The 22,980-nt window shown below is 53.4% G+C and overlaps 8 protein-coding genes across 8 annotated transcripts; 2 read left to right on the plus strand and 6 right to left on the minus strand.

Annotated features, from left to right (window-relative positions):
* Positions 1-303: 303 nt before the first annotated feature.
* PV08_05419 (uncharacterized protein) lies at positions 304-2,289 on the minus strand (the record flags this gene model as incomplete). The annotated part of the gene is made up of 1 exon (XM_016379762.1): positions 304-2,289. The coding sequence occupies one exon, from the start codon at positions 2,287-2,289 to the stop codon at positions 304-306; it is 1,986 nt and encodes a 661-aa protein (XP_016235589.1).
* A 427-nt stretch (positions 2,290-2,716) lies between these two features.
* On the minus strand, positions 2,717-3,787 carry PV08_05420 (uncharacterized protein; the record flags this gene model as incomplete). Its single annotated transcript, XM_016379763.1, has 1 exon — positions 2,717-3,787. One exon carries the CDS (start codon positions 3,785-3,787, stop codon positions 2,717-2,719), a length of 1,071 nt encoding a protein of 356 aa, XP_016235590.1.
* A 776-nt stretch (positions 3,788-4,563) lies between these two features.
* PV08_05421 (uncharacterized protein) lies at positions 4,564-6,441 on the plus strand (the record flags this gene model as incomplete). Its single annotated transcript, XM_016379764.1, has 5 exons — positions 4,564-4,737; positions 4,812-4,862; positions 4,936-5,065; positions 5,126-5,266; positions 5,342-6,441. 5 exons carry the CDS (start codon positions 4,564-4,566, stop codon positions 6,439-6,441), a joined length of 1,596 nt encoding a protein of 531 aa, XP_016235591.1.
* A 569-nt stretch (positions 6,442-7,010) lies between these two features.
* Positions 7,011-9,525, minus strand: PV08_05422 (uncharacterized protein; the record flags this gene model as incomplete). The annotated part of the gene is made up of 5 exons (XM_016379765.1): positions 7,011-8,171; positions 8,295-8,380; positions 8,697-9,056; positions 9,128-9,472; positions 9,519-9,525. 5 exons carry the CDS (start codon positions 9,523-9,525, stop codon positions 7,011-7,013), a joined length of 1,959 nt encoding a protein of 652 aa, XP_016235592.1.
* A 714-nt stretch (positions 9,526-10,239) lies between these two features.
* Positions 10,240-13,116, minus strand: PV08_05423 (uncharacterized protein; the record flags this gene model as incomplete). Its single annotated transcript, XM_016379766.1, has 1 exon — positions 10,240-13,116. The coding sequence occupies one exon, from the start codon at positions 13,114-13,116 to the stop codon at positions 10,240-10,242; it is 2,877 nt and encodes a 958-aa protein (XP_016235593.1).
* An 895-nt stretch (positions 13,117-14,011) lies between these two features.
* PV08_05424 (uncharacterized protein) lies at positions 14,012-15,188 on the minus strand (the record flags this gene model as incomplete). The annotated part of the gene is made up of 2 exons (XM_016379767.1): positions 14,012-15,055; positions 15,132-15,188. 2 exons carry the CDS (start codon positions 15,186-15,188, stop codon positions 14,012-14,014), a joined length of 1,101 nt encoding a protein of 366 aa, XP_016235594.1.
* A 642-nt stretch (positions 15,189-15,830) lies between these two features.
* On the minus strand, positions 15,831-16,876 carry PV08_05425 (uncharacterized protein; the record flags this gene model as incomplete). Its single annotated transcript, XM_016379768.1, has 3 exons — positions 15,831-16,408; positions 16,459-16,536; positions 16,594-16,876. 3 exons carry the CDS (start codon positions 16,874-16,876, stop codon positions 15,831-15,833), a joined length of 939 nt encoding a protein of 312 aa, XP_016235595.1.
* Positions 16,877-21,186: 4,310 nt separating this feature from the next.
* PV08_05426 (uncharacterized protein) lies at positions 21,187-22,251 on the plus strand (the record flags this gene model as incomplete). The annotated part of the gene is made up of 1 exon (XM_016379769.1): positions 21,187-22,251. The coding sequence occupies one exon, from the start codon at positions 21,187-21,189 to the stop codon at positions 22,249-22,251; it is 1,065 nt and encodes a 354-aa protein (XP_016235596.1).
* Between the last annotated feature and the right edge of the window lie 729 nt (positions 22,252-22,980).

The raw sequence follows: 22,980 nt of genomic DNA on the forward strand, positions 1-22,980 counted from the left end.
GCAGCAGATACACGCTGGATAAGCTCGTCGCCATCCAGTATGTCCAGTATGTCCAGTATGTCCTGGTGTCCTTTGATCGAAGATACAACAGCCACTACGAGGTACATACTGTACAAGGTGCCCTTCGAAAAACGTGCTCAACGCTGGAGTCAAGATGTCTTGGCCGGCGAGCGACGCGGTCTTGGCAACAGTGGAATGTCCTTGGCAGTCTCGGCGTGAGCAAGTTTCGACGACTCTAGATTTGCGGTTCAGATCTATGTGTCCATGGCGGAACAGGATCCAAAAAGCACTGTAGGGACCGTCCTATGGCGGAACATGGTTCAGCAGCGCATCAAGTCGAGTCAATGCCAGACTCATCAATGAATGTCCCCAGCCTCCATTGCCAGCTCCGACCCGTATGGCGCGTTTCCAACGCGACACGAGCTCGAGAACTTCAGACGTCATGTCCTGCTGCATGTCTTGCGACTTGCTCACCGAAAGAAGCTGTACGAAGAATGTGCTGACAATTGCAAAGTTGCCCTGGGACCAGGAATGCCAGAAAGAATTCCACGGCCCAACCACCGCTACCATCTCTTCCAGGATACGAACCGCTTCTCGCGCAGAGTTGACAGAACCAGCCAGCACAGCACTCACAGCAGACCTCTGGCTATCCGTCAATGACGACGAAGTGTTAATATCTCCGTGCTGAATGGGTCGAATCAGGGCTCGAAAAAGCGTGATCGAGACCGTGCAGCTGGCGATATGAATTGACGCATGAACCCCAGTCTCATTACCACTTTTGAAAGACAACCCCGTATTCAGCTGCTGGCGACACTCGACCAGTTCAGCACGTATCGGCCGGGCCAGGTCCAAAGACCTAAACAGATTTCCCCTCGTGTCTTTCGCAGCACGCACGGTGTAGTATGTTGTTTGAATCTGCGACAACAGCCGGCTCATGGTGACCAACTGGCAGAAGTGGTTGAGCTCCTGCCCGACCAGATGAGGTGCACTTGTCGTTGCACCGTTGCTCAGTTGCAGTGGTGGAACGTCATAGTCATCTGGACTGATCGATCGTCCTCCCGGTGAATCCAGGCTGACCCATGTGTCCATGACAAATGTCGCCCACCATAATCGCGTACGAGTTTGCTTCTCGACCCCAGGTATGTTGCACGCGCTACAGTCGTATTGTAGACCAATACTTTTCGCCATTGTTACCGCAAAGGATGTCAACCAGGCAAATGCAGGAGTCAGCCCGTAGTGCTGAGCAGTAGGACCTTTTTGCAGCAGGAGCAAAGAAGCCTGCAGGAGCTCTATGGACGGCCGGTGAGCTTGTTCAAGGATGGTTGTAACTGCAATCGAGTAAAGCTGCTCTCTCCTGGACGAGGTATTGGTGAGCGTGGCACAGAGGTGATCATCGTGCATGGCAAACGGAATCGCTGTTGCGTAAAGCGAAGCTGCCAGTGCCAGGCGGGCTTTGTCCGAGATGCTGTGGTCTCGGCCATTCCCCAACTGTACATTTTCCTGCAATACCGGGAAGGCGGCGTGGATGAATTGAAAGTAGAGACTCTTCAACTGATCACATTGTTTAGCGGACAACAAGTCACTAATATCAGACCAGGACACCGATCGATCACTGAACTGCGGCAACGGGGAAGGAGATTGCTGATCAGGGTATAACAGTACAGGCACATTCCCCTTGAGCTTCTGACCCAACATGTCAGATCCATCTATCCCCTGCAACGTGAGCTGTGGCAACTTGATGCGCCCGTCTTGTGCAGAAAGACCCGCGACAACGTGACGGCTGAGATGGCCAGTATCTGGTGGCATGTGAGCGCCATGCAGCACGAATCCTTCTTCCCATAAGCGGCGTTCCCGCTCTGTGGTTCTCCGTTGCTCTGGGCTATGGATGTTTCCAGACTTGCTGCTTTGGGTTTTGCCATTGAAGCCTGTAATCGACGTATCACTTTGTTCACCAGACTCGGCGCTCACGTCTTCGAACAGCGCGAGGTCGCCAAAGATGGTGCTATCGAACTCTAGAGGCGGGGCATCGTTCCAGTCCCAGGTAAAGGTGGTTGAAAGTGTCGACGATGGTGCATTATTGCTCCCTAGAGGGTCTGTTGACAATGCTCGCCTTTTTTTGGCTGGCGGTTTCTCTATGAAGGTGCATTCGCTCCCGCGGCTCTGACAAAATGTACATGGTGGTGAGCAATCAATGCGACAGGCAATCTTCCTTGTTCTACACAGATCACAAGGCCGATTTCGTCGAGACTTGTAGCTTCGAGGGCCCTGATCTCGGGTCATCTGCTCCATAAGGCGTCATTAACATGGTGCTCGAAAGACCGTGACTTGCGTGCCATGGAGGGGGATCTCGGGGGATCAGCGAAGGACCGACTGGTGATAAGGAGGGAAACTCCTTCTGCTTTGGTCCAAGTCTGGCGCGTTGGTGCCGCTGGATGTACAATCTACACGAGAAGACAAATGTTCGTACAAGACGAACCACGATCGAGCCAGCGTCAATCAGCGTCGGTCTATTCGATACGATAAGGCATTACATACACGAATAGACGCGTATAACGCACACACCCATTGGATACTCCTCTGTCATCGTATGAATCTAAGCAGGACACCTCTGCACTGGAGTTTAGTAAGCACATGGCCGCTCTCTCACTGGGAGTAAAAATTATGTACACATTTGACTATCTAAGATACAGGACATTTGACGAGCGTGAGAGCGACTTTAATATTGAGATCCTGGATTGCCGTCGCCCGTCATCTCCAGCGCAGTATGGTTCATATAGGCAAACTGCTCGTCGTTCCATTTGCTCATCATCTCAGCGATCTGAGGGCCCGTAGGTGATCCACGGCCGATTTCCTCTCTCAGCAACTGTGCTCGCTTCTCAAGAACTTCCAGGCGGTACATGGACCACTGCTTGAAGAGCTGGTCCCAGTCGCTGCTCTTCTTGACATTGCCCAGGTTGGAAACATCGGAAAGATTTGGGTCGCGAGGACGAAATGAAGTGACCATGGTGACGCGCTCGCCCGTTCCGGCAGACTTGAGGGCAATATGTTCAATACAGCCTCCCTGCATCATGACGGCCCAACCGACTCCGGGCCCTCTGACCTTGGCGATCGACCCGTCACCTCTCCTGAGCCCCGTCTCTCCGCCCACCATGTTACTGGGGTCGGAGAGCATGCAGACGCAGACCCAAGGGTATGAGTCTTTGTGCCACAGTCCGACCGAAGCCAGCTCGTCTGTGTGATCGACAGGAGCTGCCTTGGGCAAAGTAGACTGGCTCGGCGGAAACGCAGGCGGCAGAGCGTCGCCCAAGGGCATGTCGTCCTCGAGCGCGTCCACCTGGACGTTGAGATGTGCAATCTCGTAGTCGAACACGACCTCTAAATCGACACCTGCAGCCTGCGAACATGCTTGAAGCACCGCTTCACTCCGCCAGACCGAGTCCACAAAGGGAGTGTCCTTGGAATATCCCCTCATTTTGTAGCAATGCGGCAGTGTCCGGTTCCCGTGTTTCTCAACAACCTCTTTGCGAAACAGATCGGCCCGCATCTGCCTGACGCCTTCAAGCGTGAACAAGGGAAAGGGTTCCGTGATGGCAACGGGAGAGATGGCATCTGTTTCCGAAAGCAGAAGTTCTTTCAGGGTCACCAGGGCTTTGGGCGGTTCGAAGCAGAGGTGGACGGAAGGGTCAAAGCGAGGCGCAGGAGGAGCGTCAACAAAGGGCTCGACCTTGGTGAAGAAGCCATGTTCTTGTGCGTGTGGCAGAGGCAGAAGCAGCGTTTCCGAGGCCATCATGGACAATAGTGTTGCTGCGCACTGTCGCTATTCCCGCGTGAGCAGACAGAGAAGCTTACCTTGAGTTTATAACAATGTCCACGGGCCGGGCATGATCATCTACATGACCCAGGCTTACTGAGAGTCGCCATCTCCCGCACGCACGAAGGTGTTGCGCACCGGAAGCCTGTCGATCGTAGCGGCGGCAAAGATGCAGACGGCGAGATGTTTAATGATAACCGCAAACACGGGGCTCGACGGCCAAGCGGCCTTCTCCATGCATTCATCCATGCAGGGACACAGAGGTCTGAAATGCTGACTATTCATTCCCCTCGAAAGTGATCGCCCTCTAGCTAAATGCTCATCTCCATTGCCAGCCGCATCTACGCGGGCTACAACGGCCTACAGCTTTTCTCTGGAGCCCCGTATCAATCCGTCTTGCCCGCGATACTACCAGACGGCACCGGCGAAATCCCGTTATCAACAAGATATACTCCCGCTGTCCAATCGTCGACAGTCTCTGGAAGGATGACATTGCCCGTCAAAAGGACGTCTCGGTGCTGTTGCTCATTCAGTCTCGAAGCCCATAACACGATACATGTGCGATCGGCAAGAGTCGTTTATCGGGCCTCTCAATTGAGAAGAGAGACAGCAATACCCATGGATCGACTCCTGATAAGCCGTGTTCGGCTACAAAAGCAATGAAACTCCCATCGTAGGGGCCTCGCGAGGACGACTCGCTACTACTCTCGAACAGAACCCGGCAGCAACAGGCCTACAAGAACTCTTCCACCATGGGCTCGGACAAGGACACCAAGGTCGGAGCAACAAGCCCGCAACTTGAACCTACGACTGAGGTGGGCTCAATTCGGGAGTACAAGTCCCTTCACGTCGATGGCCTCGACCCCGTCTTTGAGAATCAGGCACGGCTAGTCAACCATGCCGTCCAAGCCATTGGAATGGGCAAGGTACGTACGCCAGCGAGCGAGCTAGCTAGCTCTTTTCTAACATCAATGCCTGACTGATCGACTGACCGGTGCAGTACCAATGGGCTCTGTTCGTCCTCTGCGGTTATGGATGGCTTTGCGACCAGGTGTGTACTATATGATAAATACCTGTATACCTCTCGAGGATGTCGCGGGTGAACTGAGACAACGTCTTCTTAGCTCTGGCAAACAACAGTGTCCGATGCACTCGCCCAAGTCGCCGTCGAGTTCACTCCGAAGCATTCAGCTTTCCTGTCTCTAGCCTTGACAGCAGGCCTCGTTGTCGGCGCTTCGTTCTGGGGGTTGGGAGGTAAGTCGACCCTCAACCTGGTACCGTTTCTCTCTGGGCCTCCAATTGACAAGCATACAGCCGACCTCATCGGACGACGGCTGGCTTTCAACTTGACGCTGCTGATTGCAGGAGTATTCGGCACGGCCGCCGGTGCCGCCCCCAATTTCGTGAGCTGTGCCGTTCTCGTCTCGCTCTGTGGCTTCGGCATCGGAGGCAACCGTAAGTCTACCTAGGCGGTTGTCAAGAGTTTGGTTTTATCCACCCGACATGAGCCTCGCTGACGATTTCACACAGTGCCCGTCGACAGTGCCGTGTTTCTGGAATTTCTACCCGGAACGCACCAATATCTACTCGAGATCCTCGCGGTGTGGTGGTCTTTCGGGCAGATGATCCCGGCCGGAGCCGCGTGGGGGTTCTTGCCTCGCTACTCGTGCAGTGCCGACACTCCGGCGGGACAGTGCAAGAAGGCGGACAACATGGGCTGGCGGTACCTCATGTACTCGATGGGGGCGATCACGCTTGCGGCCTTCTTCGCGCGCTTCCTCCTGTTCCGGCTGCGCGAAAGCCCTCGCTACCTGATCGGCCAAGGGCGGTACCAGGAAGCCATCGACGTCCTGAACGACGTGGCCAGGTACAACGGCACGACGCAGCCCCTGCGGGTCGAAGACCTGGAGCAGGTCGAGCGGGATTTTGCAGAAAGCCACGGCGTCGCCCCGGCCAGCAACAACAGAAGCAAGACGGCCGCCATCAAGAGGACGCTCGCGCAGTTCCGGCCGGGCGGGTTCAAGCACGTGCGCGCGCTGTTCTCGACCGGGAAACTCGCCCTCAGCATGTGCCTGATCGTGCTCGTCTGGGGCATGATCGGGCTGGCGTCTCCGCTCTACAGCAACTTTCTGCCCGAGTACCTCGCCGCCCACGGGGCGCAGAGCGGGTCCGGCAGCATCAACGTCACGTACCGCAACAACTTCATCATCATCGCCTGCTCGATCCCCGGCACCCTGCTCGCGGGGTGGCTCATCGGCCTGCCGTACGTCGGGCGGCGGGGCACCCTGGGCCTGTCGCTGATCCTGACCTCGGTCTTCCTGTTCGCCTTCACCGCCGCCCGGACCCAGGCCCAGATCCTCGCCTTCAACTCGGTCTCCAGTTTCGTGCAGTACATCATGTGGGGCGCGCTGTACTGCTACACCCCCGAGGTCATCCCCAGCATCCACCGGGGCACCGGCACCGGGATCGCCGCCGCCTTCAACAGGATCTGCGGTCTGATGGCCCCCATCATCGCAACCTACGTCGGCTACACGAACACGCCCATCTTTGTGTCCGCGAGTCTGTACATCGTCGCCGGGCTGTTGAGTTTTTGTTTTCCTTACGAGACGAGCGGGAAGGCAAGTTTGTAACCAGAAGTGGCGGGTGGTGATGATGATGGTGGCGGCGGTGGTGGTGGTGGTGGTGGTGGCGGTAATGAGGAAGAACGGCAATACTACAATCGTGATGCACTGTGGTTTTGGTGTATAATGGCATATGACTGACTTATCCCGAGACAGTAGTTAGACACTTTTTTTCCTGTTACTTGCCATCATCATAGTCATCATCATCATCACCACCACCACCACCACCATCATCATCTTCATCATCAGACTAATATTGCGACCTCCTCTCGCCAGCCCGAATGAACACCATTTTATTAGAAGTTCACTTCAATATCTTTATCGAATATATTTTAATTGTTGGTAGACAACTACTAGATGGAGGAGGAGGAGGAGGAGGAGGAGTAGGGTAAAGAGTTCCCTAATAGCTACGTTCGCATCTTCGCAAGTGACTATGATGGGTACGTGTGTATATCGCTCTGCCTACCGTGAGACGACCCATCCCTATATCTGTACACCGCGGTGACTACTACCATACCATACGATGCCATACCGCACAATGCGTAATTGAGTACGTACAAGCCAACCCGCACTTCCAACTACTGCTCGCCTCGTCCAAGCAACTGGACTTCTTCTTCTTCTTCTTCTGGTCCCACTACTACTTCACCATCACGACTCGACCGTCTCCTTGTCCCTGCCGAGTGTCTTTCAACGTCGGTGCCACTGCTGTTCCTCTGACTCGAGAACGCACCCTCCACCGACGGCGGCGTCCGACCACCGCTCGGACTCTCCGCTGCGCCGCGAAATTGTCCGGCCATCGTCACACCACCACCACCACCACCACCATCATCATCATCATCGTCGTCGTCGACGACGACACGGGTCCTCGCAAAATCCCTGGCCGAGACACGCTTCGCGAACAAGACGTCCAGCTGCTCGTACGTCCGGTCCCTCGTCTCGGGCAGACGGTAGTAGGCCCACAGCCAGGTCAAGACGGCGGTCGAGCCCCAGATGAAGCCGGCGTAGCCCCTCAAGTTCAGGGCCTCGGGGTTGAGGAAGTAGGGCTGCAGCACGCCCGAGGCGACGGCGACGACGTAGTAGGCGTTTCTGGCGAGGCAGACCGTCTTCTGCCGGAGCCGCGTCGAGCCGACCTCGGCGGGGAACGACCATCCCAGCTGTCCCACCGACACCTGGTACGTGAAGGTCCAGACGAGCGTGAGGCCGGCCTGCGTCACGGCGACGAACCCGCGGTGCGTCCAGGCGTTCAGCGCCCCGATCAGGAACAGCTCGCCGGCCATGACGGACATGCCGAGCAGGTACAGCGTGCGCCGGCCCATGCGGGGCGTGAAGTAGAACCAGTTCACCAGCGTCCCGAGCAAGGCGAGCGCCGTGCCGACGATGTTGAGCGAGTACGAGGTCGAAGCCGAGAGGCCGACCTGCTCGAAAAAGTAGGACGCGTTGTACGCGAACGACAGGCCCGAGAGCACCTGGCCCGCGAAGCAGACGCACGCGATCTCGGTGCGTCGGAGCTCGAAGCCGCGGAAACAGTCCCAGTACGACGTGCCGACGCTGAGCTTCTCTTCGAGCCGGTTGGTGTGGATGATGTCGGCGAGCGTCTGGGTGACGTCGACGCGTGAGTAGGATGCGCGCTGAAGCCGCCGCAGCGACGCTTCGGCTTCGGCCAGACGGTTCTGTCGCACGAGGTGCCATGGCGATTCGGGAGCGAAGCAGAGGAGAGGGATCAGGAATGCCGGCCAGATCTGTTACGAGTCACGACATGTCAGTCGGGTATTACTTGTTGTGCGTGTGCGTGTATGTCTGTCTGTCTGTCTGTCTGTCTGTCTGTCTGTCTGTCTGTCTACAGGTGGGCGGGTTGGACGTACCCATTGGACTGAAAAGGGGATGCGGAATGCCCATTCATCATCCCGTTCGAGACATGCTCTCAATACCCCAGCACTGATGAGTTGTCCTGTCACAATGTTAGTCGCGGCTCGGACTCGCGTTTAGAAGATCGATGATAGACGTGTGTGCGCAAGAAAGATGACATGAGGTGTAACGGCGGCCAAAGGGAAGAAAAGGAAAAAACAACAACAACAACAACAGCAACAACAACAACAACAACAACAACAACAACAACAACAACAACAACAACAACAACAACAACAACAACAACAGCAACAACAACAACAACAACAACAACAACAACAACAACAACAACAACAACAACAACAACAACAACAACAACAACAACAACAACAACAACAACAACAACCGGGCTTTCCTACCTATAATGAAGCACATGTTGACCCACGACGTGCCGAATACTCGAAGCGACATGGGCAAAATCTCGCTCGAATACGCCGGTGCGGTCGTGGCAAAGATTGCCCAGGGAAACCCGCACAACAGCTGTCCTACGAGGAGAGTCTGGATGTTCGGGGCGAAGAATGTGAGGAAGATGAAGCAGGAGAGGAGGACCAGGGCACCCAGCAGGACTCGCTTCTGCCCAAAGATGGAGACCAGGTACCCGTTGAGGAACGTCCCCAGGAATGCGCCAAACCCCGAAGCATTTCCAACGGCTGCCATCCATGCTGGCGCTACCTGATAACCAGTCTGAGTCTGTTCTGTAACTCCAACAAACTCGCCGTCTAGAGTTCCAAGAGTTAAATCTTCTTCGGGGTGACGCGGACTTTGCCGCAAGTAAAATGTAGTAACTTACATTTGCGTTGGAATTGCGGAAACGCGAAAAAGTTGACAATCAATATCGCGTCGTAGCCTTCCATGATGATACACATGCTGACGGCAAATGACCAGAAGATGGCTGCAGGGTATGCTCGGATAGCTTCCCGTACCGTCAGGCTAGGCTCACTAGGGGAGCGGTTCTTGCTGGGGCGTTGAAAACGTCGGGCCGCTGGCACGTCGTCCCCCGTTTCCCCATCGAAGGCGTCAAGTTCGTCAAGTTCGTCATGATTTCGAGCAAGCTCATCCGCGAGAAGAGGGAGGTCTGCCAGCGCGTATTCTTCGACACTTTGTCTAGGCCGAGCTGCTGCTTCGGGGTCCGTGTCTATGTGGATTTAGCTTACAACATGTCTCTGGTCGAGGGTCTGTACAATTCATTGTGACAGGGTCACTAGACGCGGACGCGCCGAGTGCGAGTCGTGAAGATGCCGAGAATGTCACATATTCGCGACGTGCATAGAGCAGGATACAGGTGCCGATGCCGGTGTAGTATTTGAATTGCAATGACGGTTGGTCTCACTCGACTGCAGAGTGGTCAGCTCCAAGCAGCCTCGATGAGCGAATGACTCGAGACGGGAGAAGAGGCCTATCAAGAACGGCCTCGTGAGAGAATAGGGGTCACCAAGGTCGTTCCAGTGCCCGAGAAAGGCAACAGAGTGGCACAAGAGTCGATGCAGGAGAAGTCGAGAGAAAAGTCGTCGGTCTTGGGAGGCTGTGGCTTGTAGCTGACCGCATGGAACTCCATCGGGTTAGTGGCTTGGATGAGGCTTCAGCCTTGCGACGACGAGGCTGCGGTTGCGCACAGCAGCGATTCAAAGTCGAGGTCGCGGTGTGAAGAATTGTCCATGGGGAGTAGTATACATTTGCACGCCATGTTACATACTCACAGCCAGCCTCACCAGAAGGTGTGAACCGGGCAGATCTTCATATAGTACAAATGTGATCTTAGGTATATACGTATATAATACACACAAGGCCAAGACACTCTTCAATCCAGTACAGCAGATCTTCAAAGCTGCCTCGTGGACGCCCGATTTCAAGTCTCGACCCATAAAAATACAACCTCAGTTTCGCTGATGTTTTGAAACTAGCTCATGAATCGGTCTCGGTCTCGGCCTTCACGCTAGGTTTTGTACTCGCAGCTGATGCCCTCGACTTCGACTTTGCAGCTTTGGAAGATTTGATCAGAGTCCTTGTCGACTTTCGATCCTTTTTCGACTTAGGCGTCGCTTTCTCTGGCTCCTCTGATCTTCCCACCAACTTGTCGACAGCGTCTTCGGACTGTTCTTTCACCTGCTTGGCGTTCTCAGGCGCTGGCTTCGCTGGACTCTTCTTGGTGCCCTTGAAGGCGCTTCTCCCTCGATCTCGCTTCGGGGCTTTGGATCTCTTTGTTGTGGATCCACCGCCTGAGGCTTTTTTCGAACGAGACTGACTATCTTTCACCTTCGTCGTCTCAATGACTCCAGAAGCTGAAGTCATAGCGTTATGTGGGACTTCAGGAAGCAGAACGTCATCACCTAATTGAGACGACTTTGTCTTGGTGGGATCATTACCCAGTCGCTCCACCAACGCGAGACCAGCTCGGGTGACGAGGCGAATGTCGGGGTTATCAAGTGACGGTGGAGACAAATACGACTGCGTAGCCAAGCGAAGTTCTTGTTTAGTTGTGCTTGAGCCTGTGAGTGTGAGATGTTCCAAGCATAGTTCATTCTTTCCCTCGCTGCCCTGCTCATACACTGAGATAGACTTCGAATCGACGTCGACGGCATCCACGCTCTGCAACATGTATACAACTTTTTCAAAGGGAGATTCTTGCTTGCTCACAGTCACCTCCGTCTCATGTTGGTGTCTCGGCATCTTACCATCAATGCCCTGCTGACTCACAACAAGAGAGTCAGGCGAGTGTTTGGGGAAGCCCAGATTGACAAACGGCCCAAAAACCCAGTCAGCCCTATTCGGGTTCTGAGCTCGGGATATGTAATTTTTGAGGTCGCGCAGCAACTTGTCAAAAGGTGTTGGATCCTGCTTGCCTGGATACCAGACGTCCCGTTTAAGCCGTGCAGAGACCTCCATATCAGCTTCTAGGTTCGGACAGAGGACTGTACAGGATTTCTCGGAGAAAACAGCAGCAATACTGCGTAGTGATAAGCTTGTTTTCCCATCTCGAGATTTGCCTGCGACAATGACAACCTCAAATTTAGGGTATTGCTTGGGCTTGGTTATGGGCACAAGGACGAGGCGTAAGGTCAGCAAGCCGTCTCGGCGGATCTCCTCAGTATCGTGCCTTTGCGGTGGCTCCCAGAGCTTTAATGTTGCAAGCTGCTGAGCTAGATAGGGTATGTCTCCGATAAAGCACGATTCGCCGAAGGAGGATAGTTTTCCATGCCCCTCTGTCCCTTGCTTCGCCTCGGTGAGCTTTTCTGATGAAACACCCGCCGGTTGCGAACGCATCGCCTTCGACATAACATCAACAACTGCAGTAGAATCGACATTTGTAGAGTCTTGACATAATGCCTTCCCGAATTTGACGGAAAATTCGCAGTGCAAAGTCTCGCGAGAAGTAGGGAGAGGTATAGTTTTGTGTAAACTCTTTTCAATATGATCAATGACTGATGGCTCAACTTCGGCTTGAGGACGACCCACTTCGTGGGAGTTGGCAGGCGTCTTTGATGTTACAAGCCTTGCCCAGGGTAATTGACGCAAGCCCCATGGCAGTTCAGCCGGTGTCGGATAAGATGCCATGGCTGTATCGCTCATCGAAGATTCATGGTACAAGAATACCTGTTGACCTTCTTCAGAAAACTTCTCAGCAGCCAGTCGAATCTCTCTGTGAGCATGGTCGGCGGCCTTGGGTCGATCGCGGTGCACGATGTTAATGCAGTTCGGGTACAGAATGATGCGTACGTGAAACTTTTGCTCGATGGATCTCAAGAAAGGCTTCACAAGAGCTTGCAAAGCCGGATTGGCGTATGTTTCGTTCAGAGACTTCTTAGTGAAGGGAATGGAGATGATAGTGAAGCTTCTCAAGAGACGAGCCATCATGGACGAAGCCAAGTTCACCCTGGTTGCTGTTCCGTGGACACGGAGCCTTTGCTGTGATCGGAAGACATCTATCTGGACCTGATGAGATTCGGATATTTTCTTCAACTGCTGGCCTTCATCGTTTAAAAGGTAGTCCAAAATCTCATCCCCGGCTCGAAATTCAGCCTTGATATTTTTCTTTGAATGATCCGAATCTTCAAACACTGCGATCGGGATGGTGAAGCCCCAGATTTCTTCCACAATGAACTTGGTCAAAGGGAGTTTACCTCTTTCAAGGACCCTGACATATGCGATTCCATCCTTGAAGCGGTCTGCGTGGGACATGACATAGTGCTTCAAATGGTCTCTTGTGAACCCCTTCATCAAGTGTGTCTTTAACATGCTCCACTCTCTGTATTCCAGCTGACCGCGTTGTTTGCCTAGCAGACGCATGGCTTGCTCGATGTTGGTCTTCAACTCTTGCAGTTGGAGAGGCTGCTTCTCAAAGTCAATGGCCTGCCGCATCATGGCCTTGACGATCTTGTTGTCACCTCCATCCTTCGGAACCTGCGGTATCTTGCGGTCCGTAGAGGGGAGAATCAGGATTTCGGCGGGTTTCCCTAGCGAGTTCACGCCTAGTTCTGCGGTTCGGGTGGGTTTCCAATGTCGTATCGACGTTCGATGCCGATTTCTGTGCGGAGAGGCGGTTTTCGTATGAGAGGAATCCTCCCGACGACGGGGAAAGGGTTCATGTTCGTCTCCTCCATTGTCATCGCCCTGCTCAACAGGGGGAGGAACGGCAGAGGCGGCGACATTGCTCTGCCATCTTCTCGCCGCAGATGTGATCGGGGCTCCGAGTCTGTTCGAAGGCCGAAGAAGACTCTCTTTGATCTGTTTCCTTTGACATCTGAGACAGACGTGAGCCGATGCGCCCAGACGTTTCAACATGCCATGGATCTAAAGAGAGAACCTGCAATACAACCTGGTGGCCCACGAAACAGCAGCACTGGGATGAGCAGAAGCGGTCAAAATGCCGTTACGTGGAGTGAGCGTCTCCAAAAAAAAAATTTCTCACTTGGCCGCTCTAATGCTCGACCGTAGCAGTTCGTGTCATGCCTTTGCCAACGAACTCGCCTTCAAACAACGAATTTATCTGGCCTTCTGATTCTCACCTCCCTCTAACGGCAGACTATATGCAACGGATAACGACATTCATGCGATGGCACGTCCTCCCCAGGTCTAACAAATGAAGAGATGAAATTTAGTTAGGACAGAGCATTCATTCGTTAATTCGTAGAAAAGGGTGCCTCAAAGACGGATTCTTCAAACCCCATAACACAGCCAAATGCAGACTTGTTTTCAATGTCCTCAAAGTGCCCGTCCTTCTGTCAGACGATATCAACATAGATTACCAGATAACGTAAGTTCATGATTGTACTGCATAGCTTTTGAAATTTTTGCGGAACCAACAATCCATCACCAAGCATACGGCTGCAGATATCATCAGTAGAGAATCTTCAGCCTGTATCGCTGCATATGTTCCAACCACAGACCGAGGCCCCTCCCAGGAAGTCCCAAGCATCAGCAGGCACTTCTGTCTCTCTTTTAAGCCTTTGAGGCAAAAACCACTGATTAAAAATGCTCGGCTGTCTTTGGGGAGCGCGTAGCGTTCTGCCTGCAAAATTCGGTGAGGAAGATGTCATCCTCGGGGTAGATATGGGCTAAGTTGGCCCAGCGAGCTTCACTTCGTTCGAGTCTTTGCCGTGCCTCGCGTACCCAAGGCATACGGTGCTGAGCCATATGCGGCAAGTAGAAAGCGTACGACCAGTACAGCTCATGTCAGTCACCTGACGCGTACCTGCCAGCTTCTCAAATCCTCTCTCAATTCAAACTCACTGTGCTCGTCCGAGTCATGCCGTTGTCTCCGTTGATGCTCCTGCTGACTTGCCTGCATCTGCTGGTCTATGCTGGATCGTCCACTGACTGTGCTGTTGTGGATGGTCGGAGTGGCGTTCGGCGACTCTCGACTGCCTGTGCGCTTATGGCCTCCTTGGGTGGCTGCATGCGGGGTGAGGAGCTGGTCTCGCGGTGTCTCAGGCCTCTTGGGCTCGTCACTCGAGGAGCTGTTGCTATCGTCCCGAAGGCCTAATCTCTGGCGGGTCACTGGATTGTTCACCGTGGAAGAGAATCGACCTCCATCACCGCCAGCAAACAGATCCTCGATGAGTTTGTCGGGCGGTAGTTCGCCGGACTGGCACGCCCACGTGGCGGCGAGTGTGCGTCTATAGATATCCTGTGCTTCCGACAACTCTCTGGTCTTGCTCGTAATGCTGGGTATATCGTCGCCTTCACCGGCCTCGGCAGTCAAAACTCCAGCAATCCCACCGATGACCATGGCAGACTTCAACGGAGGAGCAATAAAATTCGTGTCCCCCTCCGTCTGCTTCATCTTGATGCCGATTTTCAGAGTGCTATTCACTTTGCTGTCTTGCAGGAGGTATCTGCGTGTGATGCCGTCGTCCTCGTTATCCTCTTGAGGGTCACGATCGGTGATAGCTTCTTCCGGGAGACGTGCATATTCGGCCAAGTTGAGTTTGACATTTCCGAGGTGTACTCGTCCGCCTCTTCCGCCCTCGTGGAACTCTTGTAAAATCTCAAAGTGTAGGCCGCATTCTTGCAGCATGCCCGTCTTATCAATGGTCAGGCGCACCGATAATTCCTTACTGTAATCCCATGTCGCTCTGTGTTCGAGGATGGGGGCCTTGTCGGTGCGTCCGCGATGTTCCGCGGCGGTTGACGACGGAAGATGCCATCGTACGCTGGCAGTCCCGTAGATTAGAGGGATATTGGTCAGATCGATTATGCGAAGAGTTAGATCGAATTTCGGCTATACAGGAAACCCATCAGTATGTCTCACAGCGATGGGTGGAGGGGTTACCGAGTGAGAGCGAAGGGAAGATTACCTTTCGATTCTTCGGAACTACAAAGGTCACATTGTTCAGCGCTTGCTTTCGCAGCATCGTCCACCAAGGAGGGTGTATGTAAAGCCCATGCTACCGCTTGGATCGAGAGGAAGAGAAGGAGACATACCAAAAGCCTGCATGGTTGGGAGACGTCACCCTCCTCTTCGTAGCGGGCCACGCGTAGACCAGAAAGAGACGTACAGGGCGCTCAGACAAAGTAGAGAACTGCTAGTGGATTCCTTCCCATTCCATCCCGGCCCGAGTCTCCTACGCAATAAGTCAAGACACAGGATTCGGACGAGAGGCGGTGATAGTGTGTCTGCGATGGAGTATCAATGGTAAAGCCGCGGGGAGATAAGAATGCGCGTATGGGACTCAAGAGAACTGTCCCCGTCAAACTCCTGCCGATACCTCGCTAGCGGATGAGTTCGACCGACCACGAACGCACGCGACAGACACTCGTATTAGTCAGCCGTATATGAATAAGTACCTGCACAGTACACCGTCTCCGCGACGAAGGATTAGTTCAACAGCAAACGCCAGCCACACTCGATAAGTACAAGTCTGTTTGTGGGCATCTTCAGAGATGAGTTTCGATACGCCAAAAAATGATGGTCTACTATGCTCGCTTCTAAAAATATTTACACTCTACGGATACAAAGAGTTCTCCTTCCACTACACGAGACACCCACTCGCTTTCTAAAACTTGTGCACTTCTTCCTTGGTGTATCCCAGTTCGCCGAGAATGCCTCCAAGGCTGCCTTGGGTCCAACCGAAGCCGCCCTTGGCTCCAGCAACGCTTTCAATCATTGGCGGAGGTCCGCTCACAAGGACTTTGATGTTTCGTTCGTTCATCTTGTGCGGCATGACTTTGCTGAGTAGTGCCTTGTTAACGTACCCTGTTTCGTATGATGCCTCGTTCTGCGGGGTGGTTTTGCTGACGACATAGGACCTGGTAAAGCGTTCAGGATACTTCTGAGCGAGTTCGTCGAATTCCTTCTTCAGCAGGATATCCTCTTCGGTATTGTTGGCATAAACCAGGGTGATTTTCGTCTTGTCCTCTGGGTTGTTGAGGATATTACGAGTGAGTTGATAGATTGGAGTGATGCCCGAGCCACCAGCGATACAGGTGATTGCAGAAAATTGGTTGGGTTTGTAGTCAAACTCGTGGAGTGGCTTGAATTTCATCGAATCACCAGGCTGCAGGGAATGCATCTTGCCGGAGCCCTTGCCATTTGGATACTTCTTGACCAGGAAGGTGACGGTCCCAGGGAGATCTACGTCGGTCAGCTAATCAATCCGGACAGGGGTGGGGAGATAAACCTACCATTGTCACTCACTGGGGTGTACGGTCTGAAGACAGGAATCCAGGCACCTTCCGGAGTATGTTGGGTCAACAGAGATGCTGCCAGTGGGTTAGTAAGAGGATAGAGCAGAGGAAAATTGCGATTTCAAAACACACTGATGGGTGAAATGCCAGTAATGGATTCATCATCTGACAGGGCAAATGTCAATCGCTTGACATTGTGGTTGACCATCTCCGAGCTCTGAAGCTTCAGTTCAGTGAAGCCCTTCCACTCCATTTTCTTCAGAGCAGCTCGAGAGTCTGATGGGAGAGTCTCGGCGTGAACCGGGGTGAAAAAGAAGGATGTCGAGTTGTAGTGTCGATATCCGCTGAAGGCCAGTCCGGCACCGGCAGCAGCGACACCGGCCACTTTCAGAGTAGGTCTCAGATAGCCAGGCATCTTCGAGAGAATTCAAAGACGATTGTGACAGCCGGTTGTGATAAAGGAGAGTCTAGTGTCTGTAGTCGACCGAAATGACAGCTAAGAAGTGTTGTTATGTCTATCCCCCAAGCTGACAGCAGGATAACCCCGAATGATGTCGAAGCTATTATGAATGTAGTTTACAGAAAGCAACACTTGCAGAGAAGCTGAAGAAGAGTGGTTTAAACCGAGAGAACGTGTCGAAGATACAAACAACCAGGCGTGACCGATTCTTGAAGCTGATACCGAAAAAGAACACTTCAGCTGGAGTGACGGTGCAGTTCAACGTCGGGGCCCGGGAGAGAAACCTCCGACTTTCCAAGCACTCTAAGCCCTACGCGCAGCCAGTCTCCAGTCCTCCAGCAAGCCCTTTCCGCTGAGATACTCCTGCCCCTAACTACTGGCCCTAGCCCCTTCGAGTAGCCCGGAAGGCCGAATCTAAAGCTGTAGCCATATGTGCTAAAAATAAATCATGATCTGCCGTTTGCTCCTTTTGCCCATCAGGCTGTAGTGTCAGCCTTACATTCTGATCTTGCTACCACAGATACTAGCCTTGTGCACCTGGTAGTCACTTAGTGGTCACCTAGATTATAGGTAAGCTTGCAAGGCTGCTACTAAAAGGGGTCATTTCGAGAGGGTTGTCCTCCTTTCTCCCAACCTTGCTTTTGGGAGGCGATCTTGCATGAACTTGGGAGCGGTGCCTGTCCAGTACCTACATACCTAGGTAAGCAGTGCAGCCTCATAATTATAGAAAGCCAATTTCACACAGTCGCCATTACTCAGTGCAGAGCCTCCGCAAGGCATGAGCATGGGACTCGCATCTAGCACTTGCGCGGAGCGGCTCCAAGGCGGGCCTGATGTCAATGAACAAAACGATTCATTGATGATTTATGGCAGCATCGAGACGTGTCGAGGAGCAAGGCTTTGCTGATGGACCAATTCTTCATGGTCGCACAGAGGTGTCACTCGTGTCAAAAGTTTTGGGAAGGACAGGATTCACCCTGGAAATGCGCCTTCTCTGTAGACGCTGTTCTCTCTCAACTGACAGCATTCCCAATGTGTCCGGGTACATGGTGTGTGCATCCAAACCCATGCGATGGGTGCGAAATGTGTGTCACAACGGCACAGCAGGATACTTTGCCTTAACACGGTAAAATAGCGACGTCAGTGAAGCGTCCAAGACAAAAGAGCTGATGTGCCACCAGGTTGCCGTCCCAAAGCATGGTATTGTCCACTGGAAGGGCATCGATGTGGATCGTTGAACCGCACATCCATCTGTCTTCGTAGGTGCGTAAGTCCTCGCTTGAGCTGATCCGGTTGCGACGCTCCGCTCAGCTCAGCTGACATCGGGGATCAATAGGCCGTTCAACGCAATCTTCTAGGACAGAGAAACTGGCAGAAGTACCCGGGTAATATTGCCATTGGAAAGGTGAGGTCTGAGGGCAACATGGAGGACATCAATTCACGCCGGCTTAGTACTCCCACTCGTGCAGATAGCTTTGGCGTCAAGATGCACAAAAGTCATGTCTGCAAGACCGCAATGAACAAGAACCTTCGCCGGCAATACTATTCTCCGGTGCTCGGCGCATTCAGAGTGGATTGAAGGTGTCTTTCACACGTGACTATTGGCATCGGTTATTCCGGTCAACAGCCCAGAATAGACATGGCACTGCCACAATGCTTCGCTGTGCCACAGGTGGCGACGTCGTTCGCTCTGGCGCCTCAACCGGTATTGCCGGCATGAAAACACGAATCTGCACGGCGTGTACGCGAGATGCAGCCCATGTCGTCCTCCCCAGCCGCTGATCCTCGTCTGGGTCCCCGGCAGCTGCATTTGTCGGTACCACTGTCGTCGTCGTCATCTTGTCAGTCACCGTTTGGGAACATCCTCTGAAACACCCATCACAACCCACAAAGCTGTCTTGTCGGCGGCTGCTGCGACTTGTATATAGTTTTCGAGGGTTACTTGCGGATAAACATCGAAATCCCTATAGATTCCCCTCACATGAGGACTCGGCGAGGGCAAGTCTGTAAAGTCGCAGCAACCAATAAAACCGTGTAGCAGGGATGTAGACTTAGCGGGCGGCGCTGGGTCCCACTGCATGCGACCAATGCATGTGCAGAAGTGCCTATCTTACGAGGATCACCTCAGATGTTGGCCGCTCCTAGCTCAGGCGGATTCACAACGACCAGCCCCCAGATGCCAATGACTGGTTATGCTGCATTTGCCACCCTCCCACTATCAGACATGCCCGTTGGGGGTGAGATGAATCTTTCGATGCTCCTTCGCCGAATTTCTTCGACGCTTGGGAAGGGCCGAAGGGTTCGCTCACGTTCCTGAAACGAGCAGAAAATGTACCACAATTCTGTGTCTGCAAATGGTATTCGTGACTGTATATCTTTGCGTGGTGTTTTGAGACCGCCAGCCAAGCCTCGGGGTCAGGAGAGGACGCAAACTCTGGAGAGGAGTTCCTCCAAAAGCACCAACTACGATTGCAGTCCAGGACATTCCCCCTCGCGCCTCGGACAATGGCAAGAGAGACTAGGCAAAGGTTCGTTTCACGCATTGCGGAAGCATGCAAACCTTTTGACCTCTCGGCATCATGGGACGTGGTTGATTGAACGGCGGTAAGATTGCGAAAGATGTAGCATGCGTTTACGAAGCAATCCAGAAGCCAGGATTAGGGAATCTAGAAGCGTTTTCGGATAATTTGGTCCTTCTGGAAAGCACAATCCACGCATCGCTCGGGGCCACCCGAGTGTCCACGGACCAGGCGGCTTCGGTGATCAAAGTCAACGCCAGCCATTCGTGGCCTGTGGACATTGCTGGCTGGCCAGTGTTTGATGAAGTTGACCAAAACGATGTCAATATCGGATATTGGCAATCAGACGATGATTTCCAGCAGCCTCGGAAGTAAAAGGATGCCACCAGTGAGAAGACAAGGAAGGCAAAAGTCCAAAGGGTTCACTGGGCCAGACGGCACTGCTGATCTTGCATACGCGGGGGGGCTAACAATCTTCAGGCCTGGTCGCAAAATGATGAAGCTGATGATGATGATGAGAGAAATCCGCCATGGGTTCAGCTGGAAAGTGGACGCCGGACCGGCTGCAAACAATGTTCAGCAGCGGCCAAAGTTGACCAGGAGGTGCAGTAGCGTATATGCAAGCTGCAGACATAGCGCGGGTGCAGCAACGGGAAGTGCTGGAGGAGTACTCGTTCTATAGGTCGTCGCCGCCGGAACCGGGTCAGACAGAGTCCTGCTTCTGCTGTAGGTCAAGTTGTTCGTATCACCTGGCATCTGACCACGACCGTGGGTACGGTATTGTCCTGCTGGTCGACGAAGTGGAGATGGAGAAGAGAGTGTGAGAGTGCGAGTGTCTGTCCTCCGTATTGTACGTGATGAAGATGGTCATGAACATAAGGTGCCTTGGGACTCGGTGCAGTGGTTGGAACAAGCGATGAATACGGGAAGATTAGCCATGGACAGGGACATGGGCCCTTTCTCGCTCGGCTACTCACTCTGTCTAGCGTATGTACATACTGTGTGCATCCTGCAGGTGGGAATCGTGCAGGCTCTGAGATGGAGATTTCGGTCACTCCAGCAAAAGAGAAGTCGAAATGCATGCACAACGTCTGCGCCTCGTTCTCGTTGCGTGCGCCTTTTGCCTTCGCCTCTCGCCTTTCGCCTGTCGCCGGAGAAGGTACTGCATACTGGGACACGCTGCCTACGATGATCTCCTCCTCGTCCAGGCTCTCGCAGTCCCGTAGATACTTAAGATACCTGAAAAGTCTCTGAAGACTGACTCCATCCCACTGCATACACAGGTATCGGCTGCTGCGCCAGGTCCCATCTTTAGCTCTTCCTCGTCCAGCCTATCAAGGCCTCTACTGGCGCTTTTTACTCACGATCCTCGCAATATAAGGTACGGCTCTCTCCTCCTTCTTATACCACCCTTCTTTGCCTCTTTGGTCCATCCCCGCCATTTCCGCCCTCTCCCTCTCCTTCTGCCGCTGCCCTGAAAATCCCATCAATACTCCGTCGCCCCCGTTCTCTCTTTCTCTCCTCAAGGCGCGCACGCCATTCCCTCGTTGGGACCGCCTTCACATTCGCACGAACAACCAAATAACCCAGTCTCTTAGTGTTTCATTGACTTCTGCTCACCCTCCGCTTCTGCCTGCTGGGCCATCCGACTCATCTCCCTGCAGGCCCCGTACATGTTCCCGTCAGAGACGACGACGCTACGATAGAAAAACCCAGAAATCGAATCAGATCAATCACGAACTCATAATGCCGACAATACTATTACCCGCCTCTGCTGCGGCCTTTGCTCCGCGATCGACGTGCAATGTGGTGCTCAACACCAAAGTGGAACCGTGGTTGACGGCAACCCTCAAGAGAATCAACAAGATCAAGCGCCCGCTCAACAGTGTCCCGCAACACACGAGGTGTCTGACCGAGACGCTCTCGTCGCCGGATGCCATCTGGTCTCTATGTGCCATCATGGTGCCCAAGGCACCGGAAGCCGACTTACGGACAGACTCGAATCCGCTGGTGGAAGCCATGTTCAACTACCAACTAATTTCCGTCGAAGCCTACGTCGTCCACGTCGACATGGTCTCACAGAACGAGGTCGCCTTCAAGCTTACCCAAGACACAATTGATTCGCTGGTCGATTATCATAGAGATGTCTTTTCCATCGACACCGCCGCAAAGACCTGGTCGTGGTCCGAGAAGGAAGCACAGCTGAAAAAATTGCAGGAGGAGTTTGTCCAAGCTGCCAACAAGTTTGTCTATCGGACGAATGTCCATGCCTTGGAGGGCATGGAGGAAGACGGTGCGGGTGAACTCCTGTGTGGGCGGAGCGACGAGGTTCGCGCTGCCATCATGGGGCTCTACGTGCCACTTCTGCCTCCTCCACCAAGGATCGTGGATGTCGTCCGCCCGACTCCCCTGCTCCCGAGCTCGACAGGCGCCGAACAGTGGTGGCCATCGCAACATATGCAGGCCATCCAGCCGGCGCCTGTTGAGGCGTGGAAGATTATCCCGTCGAGCCCAAGTCCAGTCTCGTCCTGTGACTCGAATCAGAACATGTGGACAGGCGTGGGCATGCACGACATTCAGCTGCCATCACCGACACCTTCCTTCAGCCAGCCGTACTCTTCGGCTGCTTACAGCGCTCCGCAATATTACAGCTCTCCAGCCTACAACACGCCGTCTACTGCACCATCCTTCGCACCTCTCCCTCTCCCGAGTATGTTGACTCAACAACCCTGCAGTACATCTGCAAGTCTGAGCACATTCGGGTGGGACCGTTATCAAGAATACACGATGCCCTTTGCGACGGCCATGTGACGATGAACAGTCGCTGTTGATGTTGCTTTTCCACTGCACCATATGATACCAGACAACAGCGCTCTTGATACGGCAGCCTTCCGAAAAGAGACGGCGACAAAAGCAAGCGGGAAATATATAGTCTTGAGCATCACCATTGGAGTTCTTGATCTTGATTTTAGCGACACAAGGATACCACTCTGCATTTGACATGGGACTATTTGGGAATAATACGGTACGGGGCACGGTGTTGGGTTCTGCAGCAAGCGTGGTGATTTTGATTTTGATCTGCTTTTCCTTCTGCTTTGTTTTGGGATTTGGGAATGTTTCGAGCATACCACAGCGCAGGTCGACTGGATGGCATATGTATGATATCCCTGGGTTGGATACAGTCCCGCATTTTTCGCAAGAAACGGAAAGCCTCGCGGCTGGTGCCATTGGGAGGTTTGGGATATATGCACTGATTTCTTATTTCAGTCGGGGCGGGAGTCGCTTGAATGCGGAACCGCCGTTCGGATCAGAGAGTCGTTGTCACCGGTTGCCAACAATTCAAGATCTGAACACCGACACGGTGCTGGGTTGTCGCAACTGGTATGCGATATTCGGTGCCGTACTGCAGGACGTCTCTTTGCTGGCTTCGTGGGACGAGTCGTTGGCTGGAAGTTACACTATGCCTGTGGCAGAGGTGACAGCCATCACAAAGTCTGTGACTGTTGTGGAAGGCCATGAGAGTTGTCCTATCGAGTTGGC

This window comes from Exophiala spinifera, assembly GCF_000836115.1.
Source record: "Exophiala spinifera strain CBS 89968 unplaced genomic scaffold supercont1.4, whole genome shotgun sequence".
In the NCBI taxonomy this organism is placed as follows: Eukaryota; Fungi; Ascomycota; class Eurotiomycetes; order Chaetothyriales; family Herpotrichiellaceae; genus Exophiala; species Exophiala spinifera.